Below are 24,018 nucleotides of genomic sequence, written 5' to 3' on the forward strand. Positions count from 1 at the left end.
CAGAGTTGTATTTCTAGTCCTCATGGTCACAGGAAGGGAAGATGACACTAATTCTGATTTAAAAAATTCCAAAATCAGACAGAAGACCAATGCTTTTATAAAATTTAAACATAAGATTATTTTTTTTAATTGTCAATACACAAGTACAATAAGCAACACAGCATTAGCCACAATACTTTATACTTTTAAGCAAATCAACTAGATGACAGAGTAGAGTTTAACCCTTAAATATGCCCAAAATTATGAAGATATGCAACTTTTCTCCGTGGCCACATTTAGGTAGGTAGTACACTATTCTCACAGCAAGATCAGTGAAGGAGAAACTAATCAGTTCAACTTTCAACAGAAAAGAATAAAGGAAATGCATAAGATTGTTAACTCCCATATGACTAGCATGTGTGTCCATTTTATAGTGTGAAGAGCTTTAGTAGTAATGCTACAAATGGGTTACCCATTTTTAAAACATTTCATTATTCTGAAGCAATCTGAATCACACCAACTCCTTTTCATCACTATCAATTAATGGGCTGGAGAGATGGAGAATACTGTTAACGCACAGTACAGGAAAAGAAAATCCCCAAACTCCAAAACCTTTACCTGAGTCAACCCCTAAAAAAGATCTTCCCTCACAAAGAGTTGATCCTTACACCTCTCAAACCATAAAGTTAATTTGTTGTCAGACCCAAGATCTCAGCACAGAAAACAGTATTTCTGCCAATATCCCAAGTCAGCTAGAGCAACCTCATTTTTCCTTTCCTGTAGTGCCTGGGAAGAAAGGGCCACTTTTTTACACGTCTTTGAGCTGAGCATTTAGGTAAGAATTTTAAAGTAAAAAACAAAGTGCCTTCATCAACAGAACACTTACCATAAAAGCCTCTAAATACATGAAAGGATCACGAGCTTTGCCTATACATGTTTATGTTTATATATATATATATCATATGAACTAAACATAAAGAAAGATGAACTTGCCAGGAAAATAAAAGCGATTTCATAAAGCCATACATCACAGATATATAATATATTCTTACTTTATCCCTGGACACACACAGGTGTACTTTTTCCGTCAAGTTCCATTCCTGCCACAGCCCTCTTTTAACTTCATAAAAGGAACCATAGCAATTCTCTGCTGCCAGGTACAATCACCTGCTCCAGAGTTTCACCACTATGATCGAGACAGAGTCATGGCATTAAATCATCGGCGCTGTTAACTCTGGTGAGTAAGTGTTCTATTACACTTGTATCCCTCTAGTTTCGATTGAGGGCAATCCTCGAACATTGGTTTCTATGAAGTCAATATCCAACCTAATTTCATTTTCCTATACCATAAAGCGTTCAGAGTGTGAACATGAAAGAATCACATAGGAGAAAGCCTTTCTTTTAGATCGTCAGCCTAGCAAACGCGGAGACCTCACGGGGAACGCGCTGCAGGTTGGCGGCTGCCTGTCAGAGCTCGGCACCCAAATGGCCCGGGCAGCCCCCGCGGGCCGCCTGCTCTCACACGCCTTACCCTGGTCTTGCGGCGCCGGTGCCGCTCCGGGTCCGAGTACGTCCTGTCCACGGCGAGCGCCGTGTCGCTGCCCGGCATGCTTGTGCTTGTGCTGCTGCTGCTGCCCCGCGCCGGGCGCGGTGCCGCCCAGGGCCGCCCAAGCACCAGCCCCGCGGCCGCGGGACTGAGCGGGATCGGGATCGGGATCGCGGCCGCCTCTCGGGAGCGCCGGGCACGCCCCGCCCGCACGGCCCCGCCCGCGGAGCGGCCGCTCCCCAGCCCGCACACACCCGGATCGGCCCCTCCGCGCTCCGGGTCCCGCCGCACGGACCCTGAGGGCGCCGCGGCTGGGGTGCCCCCTCCTTCCAAAGAGGAAGGACGCCTGAGACGGGATGAAGCGGGGAGAGCTTAGCCAGAGGGACTGGGCCAGACGTCCCTTCGTGTGTTTTATTTTCAAGGCTGCCGTGTCTGAGAGGAGAGCAGGAGCTGGGACACGATGATCACACGATGACACAGAGGAATGGCTGGACAGAGGGATGACAGTTCCTCCTGCTGACCGCCGCTGGTTTGGGTCCCATCCAGGTATTGGAGGGAGTTACAATCAATCAATCAAGCAAGCAATCTCCGCTTGCCTTAAAACAAACCTAGACCGTATGGCTACAGTGAAACCTCACAAAGCACAGCATATTCTAAAGGTTCAGAAGTCCAAAGGGGAAAGAAAGGAAGAAACCAGAAGTATTGTGTTGTCAGTTTTGTGCAGACACACTTGTAAGGTTTTGACTTCGGTAGCATAAGGTACCCTGGACACAACTGAGTACTGCTGCTTGAAAGCCCTTGATACCTAGAGGTTTTCACAATAAAATGGTATAAACATTCTGTCAAACCAACTAAGTAATTACAACTTGCATTTTCCAAAGTGGTCAGTGGAGCACAGCAACCAATTCAGCCCCGTTTTCTTCATTCTACAGATGTGAGACAAATCCTTCAAGATCTTGCCCAGGGGAGCTTCAAGTGATACTTCAGAACACTCAAGGAAAACTTGTTTTCCAGGGCAGGCCAGGCAGGTACATGCCAATGTATTTAAATTCCTAGGAGTTGAGTGGAATATCTGACTGATTTTCACATTCATTCTCAGACTTTCTATAGTCAGGAATGCCTTTAAGTGACACTTAACACACTTTAACCCACTGAAAAGTGAAATATTGTTTTATAATCACTAAGTTGTAGAGGAAATGTACTTCTTTTCCTCTAGAAAAAAAACAGACTAGTTGAGTTACCACCTCTAATTATTACACAAGGAAATCTTGAGTTCCTTCAGGCCAACTCCCTTGTAAAAGTAACAGGACTTCACCTTTTAAGTACAGTTGTTATCATGCTCATGCACAAATCACACTGCTTTTCTTCTCTAGTTGAGACAACAGTCCCAAGGCATGTGGGTATATAAACATACTTAAATATCAACATAGCTAACTATCCTAGGAGGACCTTGTAGCTTTAAAAAATATTTCCCTGTCACCATTTGTTTGGGTTTTCTTTATTGGAATCATATGTTCCAAGATAACTACTGTCAGAGGTTAATTATCTGACATAAGATCCTCCTTGGTGTTTTCAACTAATGATGTCTTCATAAATGAAAGACCTGGCATTCTAAAATAAAAAGAAATACTACACCTCACCTTCTTGGCAGGTGTTTCTTCTTCAACTGTAACACCAGTTTTAACAAAGTTACCCCAAAGTAAACAAAGAGTGGGTTTACTAAAGGAACGACTATTTTCCTAAAGCAGTATTCAAAGTACCAAGCTAACACTAGATACTGCACACAGATGGCGACTTGCCACCCTTCCTATACCTCTTATGAAGTGGAATGAGTTAGCTGAAGTTAAAAGGCTGCTGGGGGGAAAAAAAAAACAACCAAAACCAGAACAGAAATGGAAACTGTTTTTTCAGTCCTTCAGGTCAGATATGAATATTAATTCATGTGCCAGAGGGTAAGGAACTCTGGAGGTAAAGGTGAGTAAAAAATTAAATAGGCAAATTCTGTGGGGCTTGGGGTTTTCACTGAAGAAATAATTGCACATTTCCAAACAGGAATGTGTGGTTTTCAGCACCTAGGATGAAACACCCTTATTTCCTCAGAAACTTTCAGAGTTTTTTTTAAGACTTGCCAGATGCAGTTGATCAAAGCACAGAAAGGGTAAGCAGTTGGAATAGGGACACATAAAACACAGCAACTGCTTGATGTTTTAGTCATAGAAGACTTATTATAAATCATACTTTATTCAAAAGTTTAAGAGTTTTATTTACATATCAGTCTTATTTAAATAGCACCAACAGACTAGCCACAAAATGGCGAAACTTCTCTTCCAGATAAAGAGAAGCAGGAATATGCAGTATGTATTTAGAGGTAGTATCAACATACATACTACTATATTTACAAAGAAAGCTCTGTCCTAATGTAGCCTCTAAGAAGAGAACATAATATAGCTGATCTCGTAAGACCCCAGTGCTGCATGAGTCACACCTTCCAACCAAGCCTGTAGATCTGTTGCTTGGGCACTGCTCTCAGCGGTGCATACCACAAACAACAGCTCCCGGCTCCTGTGCCAGGAGTGCAAGCCCTGGCACTGGGCTGTTCCTGGAGGAGCTGTGACCACAGGACAGCAGGCCAGTCAATTAGGAACAACTGCTGCAAGTTAGAGCGGAGGAGAAATAGCTGCTTGGGCAGAGGCATCTGTCCCACAGGTCAGGAGAGTCCTTCCACACAAGCTGAATTAGAAGCCATTGTAATTTTGATGGCAACTGCCACATCTCAAGAAATGGTTCTTTTCATATTTGGACTTAAATCATCTGCATCTTCAGCATTTATGACAAACCGTGGTGCGATGCAATTCTCTGATCAAAGGCTGCTCTTTTCCCTCTCTTTTCCTTCTCACATATGTGCCACTAGGTCCTTCCTGAGCTGGAATGCGCCATTCTTATCCTATGGCACATTTGCAGAATGCATTTCATTTGTCTTGGCTGAACAAAGACCATCTGCCCTCCTCTTGCACACACAGCTGGTTTGTACAGCTCTCCTTCCTCACTCCAAAACAGAGACAAGACACCCTGAACGTGGCAGAATACTGCACAGCACAGTACTACTGAGAGCTTCACTGGGTACTTCTCTCACTGTTATTTTCAAAAGCCCACAGGAGTTTAAATAAATGTTCTTCCCACACACTGCACCTGCTCTCAACTGAACCTTAACTCCACTGAAGTAAATTCTTCCAGATAGAGGCAGGAGCATGAGGCTGGACTCACAGTGACATAGACAGAAATAGTACTCCATAGATTCATTCTCTCATCCTTTGTTCTTCTTAGAAATTATTTTTTAAATTAATTTCTATGTCTTAAATGAATGATAAAATGTTCAATCATTTTCGCCATCCATTCTGCCAGTTTTAAAGGTCAAATACCTCAAAATCCCTCACTTAGTGCCCAGATGACAGTACCCATTCTTTTCCAGTCCTTTCCCTCATGTCAGCATGCTGGCATGATCCACAATGCTTAACTCTTGGTATTTACATTATTTTGCCTACCTTTTTTAAGTGTTCTTTTAAAGAATGATACCTGTTAGGTCTAATTAGACATAAGATCGTTGCACAGGAGTAGTATTCATCACTGTATTTGATTTTCAGAGGGACAGACATCAATATTGCGCTTGCCTGAATTGCCATGTTTTAAGAAAATCAAATCTCTGGAGGTGCAGCAGAGGCACTGTCCAAAGGAGGCCTGTTAGCTGGAGCCTGAGCTTTCTAGAGATGATTCCTGTCTCACTCTACCCTTCAGGAACTGCATCTTTGCCATCCATTTTTTGTTCCATGACCATGTGTAATACTTGCACAGCAGACACAGCACTCCCACCTGCAAGCCATAAATTATCCATACTGACTTATGCAGAGGCCGCAGAGGGAGCAGAAGTGCCAGTGCACTTGTGCAATTGCCTAACAAAACCCAGCTCCCACACAATGCAATCTCCTAGATGGTGTCATGCACCCACACTGGGAAGTAACAAAAAAACTCTAAACAAACCTTTATAGAGGTGGAAAACATGGAAACTTTCATTTGGAGGCTGGCTCAAGGTTTGACCCCATTCTCTTTCCAGTTTTATTATGAATTGATCTTGGCAATTTACTTTACTTCTTTGGACTTCTACCCTATCTGTAAAAGGAGAAGCACAGCACGTCTTTCTCATTGTGTAGAACCTTGAGCTCCTCCAGAATTAAATATGCTATTATTAAATGTTGTGTTCTGATGTTCAGGGGGACGAATTAAATATCTGATGGCAAAGATATGTTGGCAAAGATACAATCAGGAAGAAGACAAAAGTCCCTTTTCTCATAATGGTAACAGCTGTACTCTAAACAGGATGCTGGGGCTCCTTTTGAGAGACTTTTTAACTTGTCCTCCAAATCTTTTTCCAAAAGGTTTCATCAAGCAGCCTCTAGGGAAAGGGTCTACGTGAAAAGAGACTGTTAGTCATTTCCAAGTCTGAAGGCAAGTGGGATAGTGCCGAGTGGCACTGGTCTTGCAGTTAGCCCTGAGTGCGTTGTCACAGTTCTCAGTTCCTCTGCCAAAGCATGAGCCTTTCACATCCACAGCAAAGGAGATATTCGTCTTATTTGTACCCAGCACAAACTACCATGGGATCACGCTAAGACTTGCAGATTGTATTGCCAAGCTGTGACAAGGATTCAGAAGATGTTTATAAACATTCAGATGTCAAACTAAAATTTTAAATCAACCCCTCTCCTCCCCTGTCCTCTCCTGATTAAGATATGTTTTATGTGCTTTCACAATAGACTAGCTCTGGACACTCTGTGAGTATGCCTTTTCCACACAGTGAAAAACTGCAAAACAAAACTTTCATGTATTAGTGAAATGCACTTATAGGGAGTGAAGTATAGAGAAGCAGGTGAAAAATGCCAGTTCAGGGTAACGGAAGTTCTCCTTCCTTTTCCTTTCCCCTGCATACTATGAGAGGCAATTTCAAGGCCTTTCATCATTCTCATACAACCTAGGAAAATCAAGGCACATAATTCCTCACTGCTGCTGCTGAGTGACAGCAATAGTGCAAACAGTACCTACAGGATGGTGGCAGTGTTTTGCATTTCAAATGTGTGAATAAGAGCCACCTTTCTAGCAGACTGAAATGCCAACTGTTCTGTATACACAAGAACTCACCTGGAGCACAGCTATTTACATTAAAGACAGTCCATGTTGCAGAGGCAAGTAGAGAATTCTCCCTCTAGCAACATGAATGGTTGCTGCTCATCAGCTTACAAATTTTCTTCTGCCTCATAGTATGTGATTTGTGGCTGCCTGAGAATGAATGTATACAGCCTCTTTATCCCAAATCAGCACTTTGACATTGTCACAAGGCATGCAGGAACAACAGCTGCAGCCTGCTGGCACATAAAGGTGTACCCCCTTCCAAAACACAAATATGAACTTGGATCCAAACCATTCAGGCTGTTGCCAGAAGACAAACAGCCTGAATCTCCCTGATATAACCACCAGAATACTTCATATTTTGGTGGTTATATCAGGGCAACATTTTTTATTCTCAAATTAAAACAAGCACACTAGACATGGCCCATGAGCATAAAAATTGCTCTTGGAATGTGCCACCCTAACCCACTCTGCGAGCAGCAGTGCCTGCAATCCCCCTGAGGTGGCATGTAGCTGGGTAGCTGACATCTGAGCTTCTAAAGGCTCTGTAAGGTAATACACTACAGCTTTCACCCTACTGCTCTATGGCCATAGATGCACAGAATCCCAGCTCAGTCTGTGGCTGAGGGCTGCACACAGAGATAGCAGACGGTGCTGGATAGGAACCTGTCAATTTTATTTATCTATGAAGTACCTTGCATGGTGGTGGCTCTGTATAATTTATGTCATGCTAAATGTGCGACATCAATTATTTCCATATGAATTGACAATGTCAAATGCAGAATTAGGACTCTCTTGCCAGTCAACCAGAAAACACAGATGGGTTATGAGAGGACAGAAAAATTAATCATTATACAAGTAATCCTACACCTTGTCCTGGTGAGAGTTGTTGCAACATACGCCTTTGAGTTTTATTACAGTGACTGTCTTCAGGGATGCAAGTTACAGGGACATGAAGCTCAAATTCCCTTACTAATGTAAAAGATAATCACCTACAATTCATCTAACTGTGGAAATTTTCCAAATGCCTGATTTTAGAAACAAATACTTTAAGGGCAAGAAATTGCCAACAAAAAACCCCAAAGCTTAGCATAGATATTTCTATTATGCTAAGTACCTGGGTATCAACCATTTTTTAATAACTATCCAGCAACACACTCCCTTTACATATCTAAATATAGTAATATATCAGGAAGCCACTTCTGGGTTATTACTATATAATTTTACAGGACAGCTTTCAATGAATAAAGTATTTGCTGTATTTGCTTATTTTTTCTATTTTTATTGCTAACAGATATTACATTTTATTTTCATATTATAATGTTTTTACGGCAAAGATACAGGTCCATTGATCAAAGTCTTGCTAATAGCTTCAATATGCAAGGCCTTTATAACATATTTCTGCATGCTCCACATCAGATCCACTCATTACTACTGTTCCAAAGACAGGAGCAGAGTTTTATAACTTCTTCCATATTAATATTAATTCTTAACAATATTAAAACTGCAACACCTATATGCTTTAGTTCCTGTACATGACCATACAATTTTGAGTATTGGAATAATGTTTTAGATTGGAATTTAGATTTAGTGAATTTAGACATGAAGCTATTTGACCAGAGGCCAGCCATAAGATATAACATGACTGTTATTTTTAACTGTCTGGGTGTTATTAGATGCTTCAGAATAGTCTATAAGAGATTTAAGCGGAAAAAAAACCCCACAAATAAATGTGTTTTTAAAATAATATTCATAATGTTTCTCTGGGGCATTTAAAATCATTATTTAGTAAGGTATTATTCATTACAAAATTTGGGGGACAGTTTTTGTCAGGTTGAAGTCTTCTGCTTCATTCTTTTACAACCAATGAATGAGATATCACATACCACAGTACCATTTTCTTATCCTTGGGACCTGAGTTTAGCAGGAATAGATACACAGCAGCTTATTCTGCAATATTTTTGGAAACTGTATCAACACAGCTAGAGTCCTAGTATTTTAGGGGGAGTTTCCCCTCAACTTCCATTACTGGAAAATGTTACAGCATGAAATCACTAGAAAACAGAACAGCAAAGACACAACATTTCTCAATAAAAATTCATATTCTGCTATATAGCAATGCAATTTTCTGGAACAAAATTAATGCCTTCATCATAGCATCAACTGCCAGCATAACTGTAACCAATATTTTCTTCCTAGGATTATATTTATGAAGGGCAAGATTTATTTTTCCTTACCAATACAGCTACAGCATCTTGATGAAGCATCTATACATAAAGCAATCCTAAGGTAACAGAAGCAAAGAGAACCTCAGTGTTCATAGACCTGACAGGACACGAGAAGACGTCCTGCAGCAGACAGGCTGCTCTGGAGATGGAATAAACTGAAACCCTGTTCCCTTTCAGTGCCTACCAATGTACTCATCACCAGCTGGCACTGAAAAATGAAGCTGCCCCTCTTCTTGCCTTAAAAAAAACCAAAACCAAACCAGTTTTGGCAGCAGGGTTTGGGTTGGCCTGATACGGAGGGCTGCATAGCAGTTGCCTCTGCTTGAACTATGAGTAGCTCCCCCACTTCTGTTTTGTAACCACCTCAGCCTAACCATTTTACAGGTATCAGAATTTTCAAGCCCAGACAGAATAAAGGCATAATGTTATCAGCAAGAATCTCAAAGAAAAACACTCATATATCCAAAGAGAGGAAAAAACTGTTATAGGCCTACCAGTGTTCATTTACAAGGTTCCCTTAAATTTATTTGTGTTTGTGTGTGTATATCTCACACATATACACAGCCTTATCAACAACTTTATTTTTAGTATTGTAAGGGGAGAAATTTAATGTTCCAGCTTGTTCATTCTGCTAACACGTTATTTCATGTAGATTTTGAAACACTTGTAAATTAGGAGTCTCAGTAAAAAGTATTGGTGCAATATATAAACTAATAGTAGCATAAAGACCATAAAAGCAACAAGGCGTATATCAATAGTAATGAAGAGTTCTAGGGCACAGGCACACAAAAGTTGCAACACAGTAACACAGCACATTACATAGTCCTATTGCATAAATTAAGACAAACCCTTCAGAAAAAAGTGGTATCACAAACACATGGAACATACTTTGCAACCTGACCCTCACCAATTCCAATAATTTTCCACATTTCAATCACAGAGGTCTGATACAACTACAGAACAACTGAGTATATTCATTTATTCTTCATTCTCACCAAAATCTGGCATTTCTTACAATGAAAGGTTGTCTTTTTTTCTAAACAGTATATTTTCCCACATTTTCTGTCCTTTGAGATATCATATCGTAAACCTTACCCAGTCTGAAAACTTAACAAGAAAATGTTTTAAAAATTATTTTTCACTTCTGCCACAAGTTTTCACAAAAATAACCTACCATTTTTCAGCAGTTCCATTTTGTTACACCGAACTGGCTGGTTGGTGATGTCAGTGTGGAAGCAACCCATGCAAGCTGCCCACGGGCAGTAATTTGGGCACAGTATTCAGACTATATACTTAAGCTGCAACAAAAACCACTGATTGCTTGGTTGACAGAGCTTCAGAGTTAGTATGCAGAACTGATGGCTGGTAGCCTGTATTGCTACCTGACTATGTATATCACCACAGAGAGATGTATCTTTAACGCTTGTGTTTAGTCTAGAATTTTATCCTTTAAAGTTGGCTTGTAATTTAGATTCAACAATGGTGAGCTGCTCTGACAGCTGGTCCAGGTGAGAGCTATTTCTGTCAAAACAAAATAAATTATTACACCGTGAAAATACACATGTCTGAGTTTTATTAGCTCATCTTCTACTGGCACATCTACTCAAGCTGTGGTGTTGACTCAGGAAAGTGGGCAGGGAACCATGCCTCAGGGCAGAAGGCAGAACATAGCAGACGTCAGAAGTAAAAACTAAAGCTGATCATGCAATTACATTCTTAGCTGACAAATACTTAATTGTGTCATAGCATATCAGGTACTTGTGTATCCAAAGACTCTTAACGTAAAAGACATGGAGTCAAATCTTAAGTCATGTGTGACTTATGGAAATTTGTAAAATCATGGGCATCCCAAAATGAACTATTAAACCTTTAAAATGAACTATTTTCACTTTTTTCTTTTTTTTTTCTTTCCTTGTTTTTTTTTTGTTTTTTTTTTTTGTAATAGAACTTCAATAACAGCTTGAATCAGCTAGGCTTTGGAAAAATAGCTGAAGAAACAGCTTCATCCAAGCAAAAACCTAGCAGGAAGCTTCAGTGTGAATTTTCTGGTAGAGCTGAAATCAGCAGTTATATCTGAATATCATAATACCAGCTGCTGAAACTAAGATGAGGGAAAGATGAAAACTAGCAGAACTGCTTGAAGGACCAAAAATGCAAATGTGGCATTAGAACATCTGTGTAGATAAAGCATCATACATAAACAATTATGTGGTTTACAAGAAAAGAGAAAAAACCTTTCTATATAACTAAATCGCTGACCCAGCAGAAATATGCTCATCTTCTCCAAAAATGAGTCATCTCCAGGAGATGCTTCACTAAATCTCTACAAACTTTCCCCTTTGATACTGGTAAGTTTGCTACTGATAAGTTTCCTTTAGTTATCTGGATTTCATACGGTCCAAAACTATAATGCATTTATTTTTCTAAGGCACCCAACAGTATGAAATAAGGGTGTATGTATACACAACTCAGCTTCACTGATGGAGAAAAGAAGTAGGTAAATTCAACTAAATCAGCAGGGAATTCTTGTTTCCTCTGTAGTGAATGGAGACAGCAGCAAATAAACATTAAAAAGTTAAACAATTTCCCTAGGCATTTAAATAGCTTGAAGTGAATCATCTTCTTAAGATGAGAATAAAAACAAACAAATGTTCAGTAACTCTCAGCATGACATCTTCAGCCATCTCTCAAAATCATACAGCAATTTAAAACCAGAAGAGATTAATGGACCCCATATAATCAGGTTTTCTCCCCACAAGGTATGCTCTATATTCACAGATAGTTTTTTATGTTCTCTTTGTATGCACAGAGCTGAACTTGCTGCAGCTTGTTTGCATTGCAACAAACCTTTTTTTGACTTGATTCCCCGAGAACTTCTCAACATAACCCTCCTGACCCCGAGATTAGATCAGTTGTCAGAGTGTGATGGTAATAATGACAACGTCACAGGTGAGATCCCCATATGGGCCATCCACTTCAGAGATGGACTCCATGAGCCTTGTGGATCCCTTCCAACCCAGAATGTTCTGTGACTTTGTTTCCTTTTGTAACTTCTAGACCTGCACGCATACAAATGTGTGTTGGCAAATACATGCACATGAGCATTTCCCACTCTCCTAGTTTCCCAAGATTCCCCAGCAGCTGTGAATGACACTTCAGCAAACAAATCCCTTCATCCTTATCATCAACATTCACATATTGCCCTGCAAGCTCAGAAAGAAGAATAACACTAGACAGAAAACTTTGAGGTTAAAAATATACTGCTCAAGCTCCCTTCTCTTTGTTCATTAGATATTCTACAGACATGCATATGTATAAACACATATTATTAATTTATGCCTCCCCAGTGCTTACAGCATTTCACAAGCAGAGTGAGCAGTCTACACAGTGGGCACAGGGAATACCTACATCATGCCGCCCTGACTTCAGGCTTCCAAAAGGCTGAGCAATTGTCAGCTGGGCACTCTGTTGGATCGACAGTAAAACAGGGAAGAGAGCAAAGAGTTCCTTTGAGAAAGGATGTACCAGTCTTGGTACATTTCTACCCCAAAAAGAAAAAAGTAAGTGGACTTGTTCTGCTTGTTACTGGTTGATTGGAGAGGTTTCCGATCTGATCTTTATAATCAATTCTTGCAAAAGATTTTTAAAATGAAGCTGTGATAAACCTTTCAATTTTTGTGAGCATTATCAATTTTTAACAACTAAGGACCCTTTCAAATCACTTCTGGTATGGGCAATGGGTTTTAATTCTATAAATTGTGGGCAGGCACTAAAGCAAGGAAAAAACAGTCTGGTAATCGGAATGAGCAAGTGCTTCTAGTGCTCTGCAGAACCATTCAAAGGAGTCACACCACATTGGTCTCTCTAGTTTACTACAGTCCTGCTACAGATGTGCATTAAAATTCTGGTTTCAACCACAAGTAAATTTGAAATGCTTTTCACTACAAGTTCCATGGCACTTGGATACCTCTGAATGTTATAAATTGAGCTCTCAGTTACACTTACTTGTGTGTATCAAGCTAGAACTTATATACATAAATCATATATGTGCACATATACACACCAATACATATACAGGTAGTTACATACAAAATAAAGAATATGCAATAGCATCAGTTATTGAATCAGAAATATGAAGTCTTGCAGTTTTAAGACTGAGCAGATGATATGTTTTCATATTACTAGCTGGGCTGTAAGCTCACAGGAGTACTTCTATCAGAACAGTGTCTCAGGAGGCGGGAAGAAATACATAATTTGTTCTAGCTGGCTTTTCCTAATTCCATTTAGTAGGATTTAATTGAATAAGTGCAGAAAATCTACCTAAGGTTTATACCCATGACAACTGTTTGTTCCCTGTAAGAAATTTCAGAAATATGTCTCTAGGTTTCTGTATGTATGTTATTTTCCTGGTTCAAATTTAACCATAGTAATTAAACTGATTTTGATCATCCAGTATTTGATCAGAGTATACTGCCAGTGCTTTGACAAACAGGGATTTCTAACCCTGACACATCACAATTTAGTTAGACCTTTTAGATTATGCTGTCAGTACTGGTCAGCATCAGTCTCTGAAGCAGCTAAGGCAGAACTTAATGCATAGGTAAGACATCTGCTGCAATGGATACTCAGGACTAATTTTTTTGACTTCAAATTTCATGCAGATTTGCAAAGACACCAATGTACTTATGTGAGTACTGACTATACAACAGGTAAGATTGGATGTGACCACTGGAAGTCATCCAGTCCATGCTCCCTGCTCAACCAGGGTCCACTAGAGCACATTACTCATGAGTGTGTTGAAATGGCTTCTGAATATCTCCATAGAAGAAGACTCCACAGCCTCTCTGGGCAGCCTGTTCCAGTGCCCAGTCACATACACAGTGAAGAAGTTCTTCCTCTTTTCAGGTGGAACTTTCTGTGCATCAGTTTCTGCCCCTTGCCTCTCGTCCTATTGCTTGGCACCACTGAGAGGAGCCTGGCTTCATCCTCTTGACACCCTCCATTCAGACACTTATACACTGAAGAATCTGATGACCTTCTCAGATCATGTGGCACATGGTAGAACATGGAAACTATTTCCAAGAATTTAGGAATGCACACATATAAGTCATTGACTTAGTTTATGGCCAGTGGCTCTTTCATAAGGTTATTTCAAAGGCACACTGATATTTTACTAAATTATCCACCACTCAGGGCTATAGTACAAGCACCATTTGTTAAAACTTAACTTTTCCAGGAAAATCTACTTGGTCTTTTCACTTCATTTTTAATCTGTCTTTCCTCAAGAGAGATCTGGAGAGTATCAGGGTGAAGCACTAGCAAAATAATAGAAAAAAACCCACCAGAATAAACTTTCAGACATGGTCCCAGTACTAACACAATAAACAGGGAGCTTGAAAGCTACCCCTCCTGCTGCAACCTTTCATTAACATTCAACCTCAATCTTTCTATACCCTTGGATTTTGTGGTTTACTTGAAGATACATACATAATCAACCATATCAAACATACATTTGATGCATACAGAAATCTCTCAAAGTCTGAAGGATATTTCTTATTTTATATATATGAATTTTTTGAAGCAGTTGTGCTTTAGTATAAACCAAACAAATACATTTTAGTGATACTGCTAAGCATACCTGCAATCATACTCTCCTTGGAGCAGAAACTCTTGAGCACTGTGTTGGGCTCCATACCACCACCAGGTGTATTGTCACGTGTCTTTGCACTGTCAGAACAGGATGAATTTCGCTCCTCAGACAATTTACAACTAATCTCACTTCTGTCAACTTCTCTAAAAGATGGAAGACAGTGGATGGATGCCTGAGACAGCTGAATTTGAAATAAATTGCAAGGAAGATAAGTGTTGTTAACTGGACTCTTCGGCTGAAGGCTGATATCTCAGCTGTGTACTGATGGAAATCCTTTGTCAGCCCAGATTGGTTGTGGTGATGCTATGTCATTCAAATGCTAGAATAAGAGAAATGGGGTTATTTTGTGGCAGCAGCCACTTTTCAAGGGAACTTAAAAGCATGTGAGCATTGGGGAAGTTATAACTGATGTTAAACATGGGAACAAATCTAAGCAATCTGCTGTGTAGGTGATACTGCAAGACAAAAGCTTACCTGAAATAATCCACCCCAGCTGTTGGCATGCTGTAATGTAAAGGTGTCATGTTTTAAATCTGCTCTGAGATTAAAAGACTCTATGTAAACAATCTGCTTATATTTGTGAAAATTTATTTCTCAATGTATATCAATCACTGGCAGCCTAAAAAATTAAAACCAGTGCATAGTGCACATTTTGGCTGCAGTGCTGGCAAAAAAACCTGTGCTTTTTAATTCCAGATGAGGGACAGCAAACTTTCAGTTTGACTTGGCTTCATTTGCTCTGGAGTTATACATCTTATCTTTCTGCCAGCAAGAGCAGAAGATGAGGGGGGCTGGGGTGGCAGATGTCACCTACCATGTACTGAGGGAGTTGACCTGCAGGTGCACATCCTGCTTTGTCCAATCATGGAGCGGGTAAAAACTCTGCTGAGAGACACTGTTGCCTGCACTGATATGATAAATTTTTAAGGAGTTTTTTTTCTGTTTAAATCTGCCTGCAGACTTATTTTCTAACACCAGCTACCCTGGATAAATGCCCAGCAAGAACTGCTTTACACCTCATCATCTCAGGGGGGTAAATAGGTACACCACAGGTAGTTCCCCCTTACTGTTGCTATGTTTTTCAAACATTTTCACATTACAGGACCCCAGGAACTGTCACAAAAGCTATCTGGGCACGTACAATTTGATGATGCTTCTCCAGGTGTATTTTGACAAAATGGACACAAGGATGGTGACAGAGGAACCAGCTCAGCATATGAGACTTCCTTGGGAGCCTTTACACAAAAGCAGAGATGAATCCTATGTAAGCACCCGACAGACAAAACAGGGGAGCATGTGGTACTTGGCATCTGCTTTTGTGCACGGGGGAACAAAAACGGAAGAAGGTATCTAAAACACTTTTCTGCTTCACAGGCAGCCTCCTGAAATAGCTGCTACCTTCACCTTCATCCACACTTCCCAACAATGAAAATAAAATGCATAGCAACAGGAAAGGAAATCTTCAGTAACCTTTCCACTCCCAAGCAACGGGAGTATGCATGAACACTGTATTATGCCTTAAATTTTTTATTTAATTTGAAATGTCTGTGTAGCCTGCAACAGGTCATTTACCTCACAAAAATCTCTAATCCCTTTACAGCTAGAGATATTAATAAAACTTTGAATCAGAAAACCATTCTATTGGTTTTTGTTTACATTACCTTCCATTGTTGCAAACATGCTTCTCCTCTGGAAGACTTAATTTTTAATCCATCTCTTGTACAATCATCTGGAAGTACAGGGAGGAGAAAGTGATAGGATGTGGAATAGCACAGGGGAGGCAGCAGCAGTATGGGAAGAGCAAGAGAAGAAGGAAGAAAAATTCGAGCAGTGACTCTATGCTTGCACTCCTCAGAGCAAAAAGCACACTGTTTTTTAAGTACACAACCATCACTGTTTTGAGTTCCCTGGGGCAGAACTCCTGTTTGGAGCTGGCTGGGCTGCTGGGAGGAGCCCGTAAAACATGGCAGCAGCCCGTGGCACACGCAGCATGGAGCATGCAGCAGCACCAAGTGTGACTTTTGGCTGCCCTGCAGAGGCAGCAGCCTCTGGGGGTGGCAGTGGGGCTGACACACCAGCACTTGGGAGGCTGCCAGCTCCATCAGCGCCATATCTGGAGGATGGATCAGATGGAGAGGTGGTAACTGAGTGGCCATGTCACAGACTGGTTAACTCTGCCAGGGGACTGTGCCATCTTCCCAACAGCTGAAACATAATCTCCTGATCCTTCCCTTAGATAACCTGGAGCACAGCAAAAGACAGCCACTTGTCATGGAGAAAGCTTGAGGCAACACCTCCTAGTGTGCTTGTCCTGGGCACAGTGCCCACCACAGCCCAGGAAGGAGTATCTCCTTGAGATCTACAGGACAACAAGCTGGAATGTGTAAGCACAGCAAACACAGAGGTCTGTAACTTGCTGGAAGATGTTCTGATGTCCCCTATGAACCCTTTAGCTTATGTGAATAATCAGCCCATGCTGTAAAACTGAGAAGGCACAATGAGTTCTGAGAACATTACTGCTGGCCTGTAAACTATTTATCTACATTGTAAAGCACAATTTGCATGGGTTGGGGGCACTCATTTTAAACTGTCTCATGGCATTTTGAAGTCATCATATTAAAAACTCCACAAACACAATAGCACAGATCTGAATCATGCTCATGCAGACACGCAGAGAAGTCAGACTCAGCCTCTAAATAACCCAGTAATTCCTTGCCCAGCGATGACAGCAAAGGCAGTGTTTCTCGGACTCTCCCTTTTTTATGATCATTATGCAACAAAGTAATTGAGGACAGCTGAGGTCATAGTTCTATAACTGAATTCAAACCTTGACAACAGAAACTGGTGTCTGATCTTTGGTTCACAGTGAGGTTTTTAACCTCATTTCCACCCACCACTACTGTTATAAAATTCCTCTTGTGTGTGTTGGCTGCTCATTTTTCTTAACCTTTGAGGGCTATAACGTGGTTACTTCATGAGGCTGAACTCTAAGTCTGCCAAGAAGGCCTATGGTACAAAGTACCTCAGGTAATTTAGGATCAAAAAATTAAATAGAAGACCTATAGGCTTAGTCTTTGCTAGATTTTTCCTTACATGACTACTGAATTCAACTGTCACCCTGAAAACTCAGCTTCTGAGCTTGCTGACATAGTTTTCTAAGACTTTCCCAAGACAGTAACTGTAAACATAGAGATAGGTATACATTCCTTCTGTTACACATCTTGTGATGGACACCTCTCATAAGCAGTACAGTGAGAAAGTGTTATCCTGACCATCCAATCCCCCGGCCGTGGTCAGAAACCTACAAATCCTGGGAGGAAAAATAAACTCTTCTCTTCCTTTAACCACACCTCAACCTGTGTCCACGTGATCAATTCATCTTCAGCGGCAACATTCAACTACCATAAAAGTTTTCTTAAACTATTCCCTGAACTATTTAAGGCTGTAGAACAAAAATAATTGAAAAAACAGGGATGGAATATGTCAAGGATAACAATTTGCTAACCTTACAAAACAACAAGTCTAGTCAGGTATAGTGAATCACAGCATGAGAAATCACAGATGTGCTTGAAATAGACTTTCTTTTACTATGACCTGGGTAACAATACCAACAGATGTGGAATTTTGGGGTTTGGCTTCTGGGATGACTAATACTGACATATCAGAGAAGCAAAGTAGGTCACAGAGTCCCCACCTCACCTGCTGCTCCCAGCATCACAACAGGCTGACTCTGCTTTGCTTTGATTTCACATGTTAGTTTGGCACTTGGAACTATTTCTTTTTGTTAAATAACTCTCTTACATTTTACACAGAGTTTATTTTTCAAACATTTTAGTCAGTGAATTCAGGTGCACAACAAATGGTCCCTGGATTTACCCTGATAAGCAGAAGAGCTGTAATTAACATACCAGTTAAAACGGTAGCACGATTAAAGGGACAATTTTCTCTGAGCAATGGGCATTCACAACCAAATGTAATGATTAAATTTCTGCCAAAATGTTCTTTATTTTGAACTACTGTTAGTCAGTAAAGTAGCTGGAATGCATAAATTAGACTCGCCCAGAAAATAATATTCTGGACAAAGAGTTAATCTAGTGACAACTAGAATTTTGAATGATTTATCATTTCCCCATTTTGTGGAATTTAATAAAAATGCCACCACAGATAACAGACCATAAATAGAGCTTAGGTTTTTCTATTCAGTTAGCATTGCCTCATCTAAGGCAAACTACTTGTGTCAAAGAAAGACCTTATTTAATTTTCAGTGGGCCAATAACCCAAGTAATAATGAAGCAGAAGAAAAATTGTGATAGACTGCAAATTAAGAACCATTTATTACTTAGTGCAGTTGTTCACAATGTTTCTGTAATCCTAGCTGGTCTTTATCCACTGCAGTGGCAAATCCAGTGTATCATAGTGCAATGACCAAATGAAGTAGCTACTTCTGGCACTTTAGCTGTGCTCCCAGTCAAGAAGAGAATTGATAAGGGCATTGTGCAACCCACTGAATGCCACCTGGCATCAGTGGCATTCATCATTTACATTCATCATTCACATACTTTACATTCCTCAATGTAAACACCTGGCATGCTGCTCCAAATCCATTAGCTGTGGACCCAGCTGCACCTCCAAGAGTATTTCCAGAAATTCCATGTTTCAGCAGCCCATATATTAGATGCCTAAGGTCTGTCCTGAGCATACCTGAAACGCACAGCGTGTGAGCCCACAAGCAGCTAGCCCCAGCAGGGTGCCTCATGCTGCTGCTCATGCTCACAGCACCCTTTCTCCCTCACCTGTCCTCAAAGCTGCACAGGTACCATTACACTCTCCAGATATTGCTGTTGTCAGTCAGCACCATCCGTTCATCTCAGAAAAGCAAATGCAGGCTAGAACTTGGGTGTTTTTATTTTGGATACACACCACATTCTGTCCTTCAAATTCATTGGAACCATCTGTAATTTGTGACTATTGTTATAGCTTCTTGTACTGCACATTAACATCATGCTGATAGTACAAATGTCACAGTACTGCCATTAGAAATCCATGTCTATACTCAGTGGCTCAAAATCAATAAATATATAGTTACATAGACAAACACTGAAATTTTGAAAGCCATTCATGACTTTGCCTAAGGTAGATGCTGCTGGTGGTGTGCAGAATCTGACACTCAGATTTGCAGTCAGACATTAGGGACCACACTGCCCCAAGTCTACAGCATCAGTAAAGCAGCTTATTGAAGCAGAATTGCAGAAAGCTAACTTGAAAAATTAACTTGATGGTAACCTATCCATTAAAACCCTCAAATGGCATATGGCTACAGCTTCAGTACTATTGCCACCTACAGATATTCTTTTTATCCTTCATTACAGAAAAATGAAAGGGGAAAAAAGCTATGAAACATGCTGTCCTGGCATTATACTCTGATAAATTCAATCACCACCATGTAATTCACTGATGATTAACATTAATTCTCTGGGTAAAAGCTACAGCTGAACATCTACTCATTTTAATGCAGAAAAAATGTTAATAAATTCAGTGGTAGAAAGACTAAAAATATAAATTCTGCTTAGTTAGGGAAAAAGAATGGAAAAAAAGACTTGTCCTGCATGATCAGACACTGTCTTAGATATTTTCTGCAGAAGGTAAAAAGCTGTGGAGGGCACGTTCAATGGTAGAGCCCAGGCAATGAAGCATGTCAGTGTTCAGGTTTGTCTGGGGCAGCAAAAACCCTGTAGCCAAAGCTAGCTGAGGTCTTTGCTGAATAGCTTGGCAAGTTAGTGGGTTTGGTAACCCCATGCTGCAGCTGAGAACACAAGTGCAAGAATGTGGCTGTCTTTCTTTGCTTAAGACAGGGAGCAATGACCTTAATTTTTCTAAAGTACAGTGAGAAGTGACTTCCAAGCAACCTCTCTAAACTTAGAAGGTTTTTATCTTCATGTGAAAACGTACTTTTTTTTTCTTCAAAAAACAAAAGGTAATTTTATCATAGTTTTTGGGGGTGACTACAATACTTGTTGCTCAGATAATCACCTATGTATGAGTCAATCGCAAATGTTTCCAAATGAAGTACTTAAGCTTATTTGAATTCCTATTTTAGTTACTTGCACTACAATTTTCAGACCAAATGGTTAGCAAAATAGTCAGAATAATGAAACTAACTGCTTTTGGCACATTTCAGTCCTACCAAGCACAGTACTGAATAGCACTGAAAGCATTAGTACATCAGGGTGTATGAGCATGGGTGTGGCACACAAGAGCTCAGAAAACTAAATAATATAACAGTTTCAATTAGAAAAATATACTGAAAACAAGGATCTGATTTTAATAGTGTTTCCCAGTTTTACTGAGGTGTATGGGTTCAAATGCTGACAAAAAGATGAATGTTGCTGTCTGGAAAGGTGAATAATCTGCACAGCCACAGATTTATCTTCACCACTGCTGCCCCACACCACATTAATAGTCTATATATTCACAACACTTCTGGCAGAGCTAAATTGCTGCAAGTAATAATTCAGCTATAGCTGAGATTTGTAATTATTTCAGAATCAGGAAGCCATAACATACCCACTCTGAAAACACAATTATTTAGCACGTGCATGAATACAAATGATGTTGATATATCTTAGTCTTTCATATTAATGGATCATTTCAATCCAAATGTGGATATTTCTTTTGGCATGCCTTTCACCATGCTTATGTGCATAAAAATTATGAGTTGATAAATGAAACACAGACACCACTTAAATACAACATACCAGGTAAACCCAACTGGATGTGAAGCTCCATGCAATAAGGTACAAACCAGGCATAAATTACTACTGGATAAATCCAAAATCCAATCTATTCAGGAGAAGCAGGTTCACACTACACAAAGAGAAATTATAGAAATTTCTTCTAGAAGTACCTTTTTTTCAGTGTTCTATTTCTATAGTAAATGACCAAGTTTGAACTTTACCAGGCTCAGGACCCTTTAATAGATGTCAAAAACGTAATGAAAAAATTATTTGCTTTTCCTCATTTTCTCACACTTTCATTTGACAACATTTGTGCATGATTGATTTCTAGCTATGTCTCCTTGTACAGGATCCTTCCATGGCAAAACAAAGAACAGGTTGTATCTCAACAGCTGAACTAGGGAGAAAGAAAAACACTGAAAAAATTATTTATGCAAGCATCATCTTTGAAGCAATTACCTGTGTTTCTGTATTTAACTATATTTAACCTAATGATATCTAATTAATCAGATATTTCTACTGAGTAATCAGGAAATGTCTCAGAGCACAAAACATACAGCATTTTAACAGATACAAGCAGCTATCGACCATTATATCCCTAGGAAACAACATCTTCCCAATTCCTTCTCAGTCTTGGAGACAGCAAGTTTAGATAAGGCATCAGGAAGAAATTCTTTACAATGAGGGTGGTGAGATACTGGAACAGGTTGCCCAGAGAAGTTGTGGACTTCCCATCCATATCCTTCATCCCTGGAAGAGACCAGGCTGGACGAGGCTCTGAGAATCCAGGTCTAATAGAAGAAGTCCCTGCCCACGGCAAGAGGGTTGGATGAAACCAGATAATTTTTAAGATCCCTTCCAACCCAAACCATTCTATGATCTTTCTGAACTGGAATGAAGGCACTGACCTTAACTATGTGTTAAAAGAGTCACAGTTTCTGTCCTCTGCACCACAAGAGAGGGGCCGTGCAACAGGAGTGAGGGATGGCAAGAACAGCTGGGAGCCAAGGGTTATGCTGATAGTGCCACCAGCTGGAAGGTATGAGATGATATCACAAAAAAGACCCAGCACTTCAAAGACAAGTGAAAAAGGCCTTTTAATGTGACCTTTTTGAGAACAAGCAAGAAGCTGCAGCTTGTAGGCAAGGAGCTCCAAGGTTCTCCCCCACAGGATCTAACATATATTAGTTTTGGCTTTGATATTAATACACATAAGAGAAACAACCAGTGTATCTTCAGATGCTGAATAATCCAAGCTAATAAACCCACATTGTTCAAGCAATAACATCTCCAGTGGTGTTTACAGGCTTATGCTAGTACAATGACTCTTTCCTCACATGTGTGGGAGATTTTCTGGCATTTTGTCCTAAGAGAAAGAACTAGAATTACTTTGCAAAGAACTAATATATGCTTAAACTCACTAGGTAAAGTCTGATTTCACTAAACTATGCAAGAGTTTTCCCTCTGACTTAAATTACACTTTCACCCATTTTCCCCAGTACTGCAATAGGAATCTTCCTTATCTTTTATGCAGATGAAGTCTACCTGTGGCCTGTGACAACATAAAATGAAAGCAGAAGTGTGGTAAAATTTTGCTAAAAGTTTCACTTCCATGTTTGTCAAAAAATGTAAAGTGTTTAACCTTTAAAGTCCTTTTGATTATAAATATGAAGTGGAAACAGTACATTCACTCAAGAGTATGCACATTTTTTGACTGAAGATTTTTTTTACAGATAGTGTCTGAGTTTTATCAAAGTTTTAATGGAAGCGTTTTGGGTCCAAACCTGCAAAGTCTGAGTGATTCAGCAGCTTCAGTCCTACCATCAAAATAACTTGAGTATTTTTAAGAATTTAGCCCTTAACTGCTTAAGTACAAAACTCTCTCAGATTATCTGTTTAATTCATTTGGAATTAAAGCTCTGACTCATTAGTAGATATAGATGAGCTTAAAAAAGCTTAAAATAATTTTATGTTCTAGTAATCTGCCCATTTAAATGCCTGTCTCCCTCCTTACAGGACTGGGTCAGCTTCTAGGGAAGATGGTGCTGTATCATTGTGGCAAATTAATGTGAACTGTCACCAGTTCTGGTCTTTCCTAGGAATGATGTGGTCTTTCCAGCTATGATTTAAGCAGATCTGCAACTGCTGCATGATTAGTGAAGCAATCCTAGCAGCAGGGGCAGAAATCTTCGAAGAACGCAGTAAAAAGCTTAGGGCCAGAATTGCTACAACAGATTTAACATAAGCTGTCCCTATTTATGAGCCAAAATTTTGAGCACTGAAAAGGAACCTGAGTTCAAATGCAATTAACAGACTCTCTTTAGTATCTTTTTTAAAAGAAGAGCATTAAGAACAGGTGAAAAAACGCTAACCATCTTGTTGGCAAATGCAGACATGACCTGTACTTTTAATTCACTGTCGTTTGTCTTGCAAGAGGTCATTATTCTCATTAATTGCTAAGCTGATGGCAGATTCCTTGACATTTTGGATGAAAGATCAATCTGGATTTAATAAAGTGATGAAGAGGAAAGAGGTTATAATTCTCTAGGTTAAAAGGCTGCCAAATCAATGGCATTGTGCAGACTGACATCATGATAGGTGGTAGCTAATTGATACGGGAGTCCATTTTTTAATCATGGTGACAATGCAGTTATTGTCTGGCCTGACATATAATTGCATCATACATGGCCAGGATTTACTGTAAAT

General features: G+C 40.0%; 1 protein-coding gene across 4 annotated transcripts in view; it reads right to left on the reverse strand.

The window, feature by feature from the left end:
* The window catches only part of TMCC3 (transmembrane and coiled-coil domain family 3), a 105,857-nt gene that overhangs the window by 42,722 nt on the left and 39,117 nt on the right, over positions 1-24,018 (reverse strand). Inside the window, exon 1 of one of the 4 annotated variants that reach the window (XM_015628958.3) lies at positions 1,511-1,685. The exons of the other annotated variants lie outside the window; for them this stretch is intronic. Coding sequence (XP_015484444.1) covers positions 1,511-1,588 — 78 coding nt within the window. The 5' untranslated portion in view covers positions 1,589-1,685. Of the gene's footprint in view, positions 1-1,510; positions 1,686-24,018 lie in introns of those variants that run through there. 4 annotated transcript variants of the gene reach the window in all.

Source organism: Parus major, chromosome 1A, assembly GCF_001522545.3.
Source record: "Parus major isolate Abel chromosome 1A, Parus_major1.1, whole genome shotgun sequence".
NCBI lineage: Eukaryota > Metazoa > Chordata > Aves > Passeriformes > Paridae > Parus > Parus major.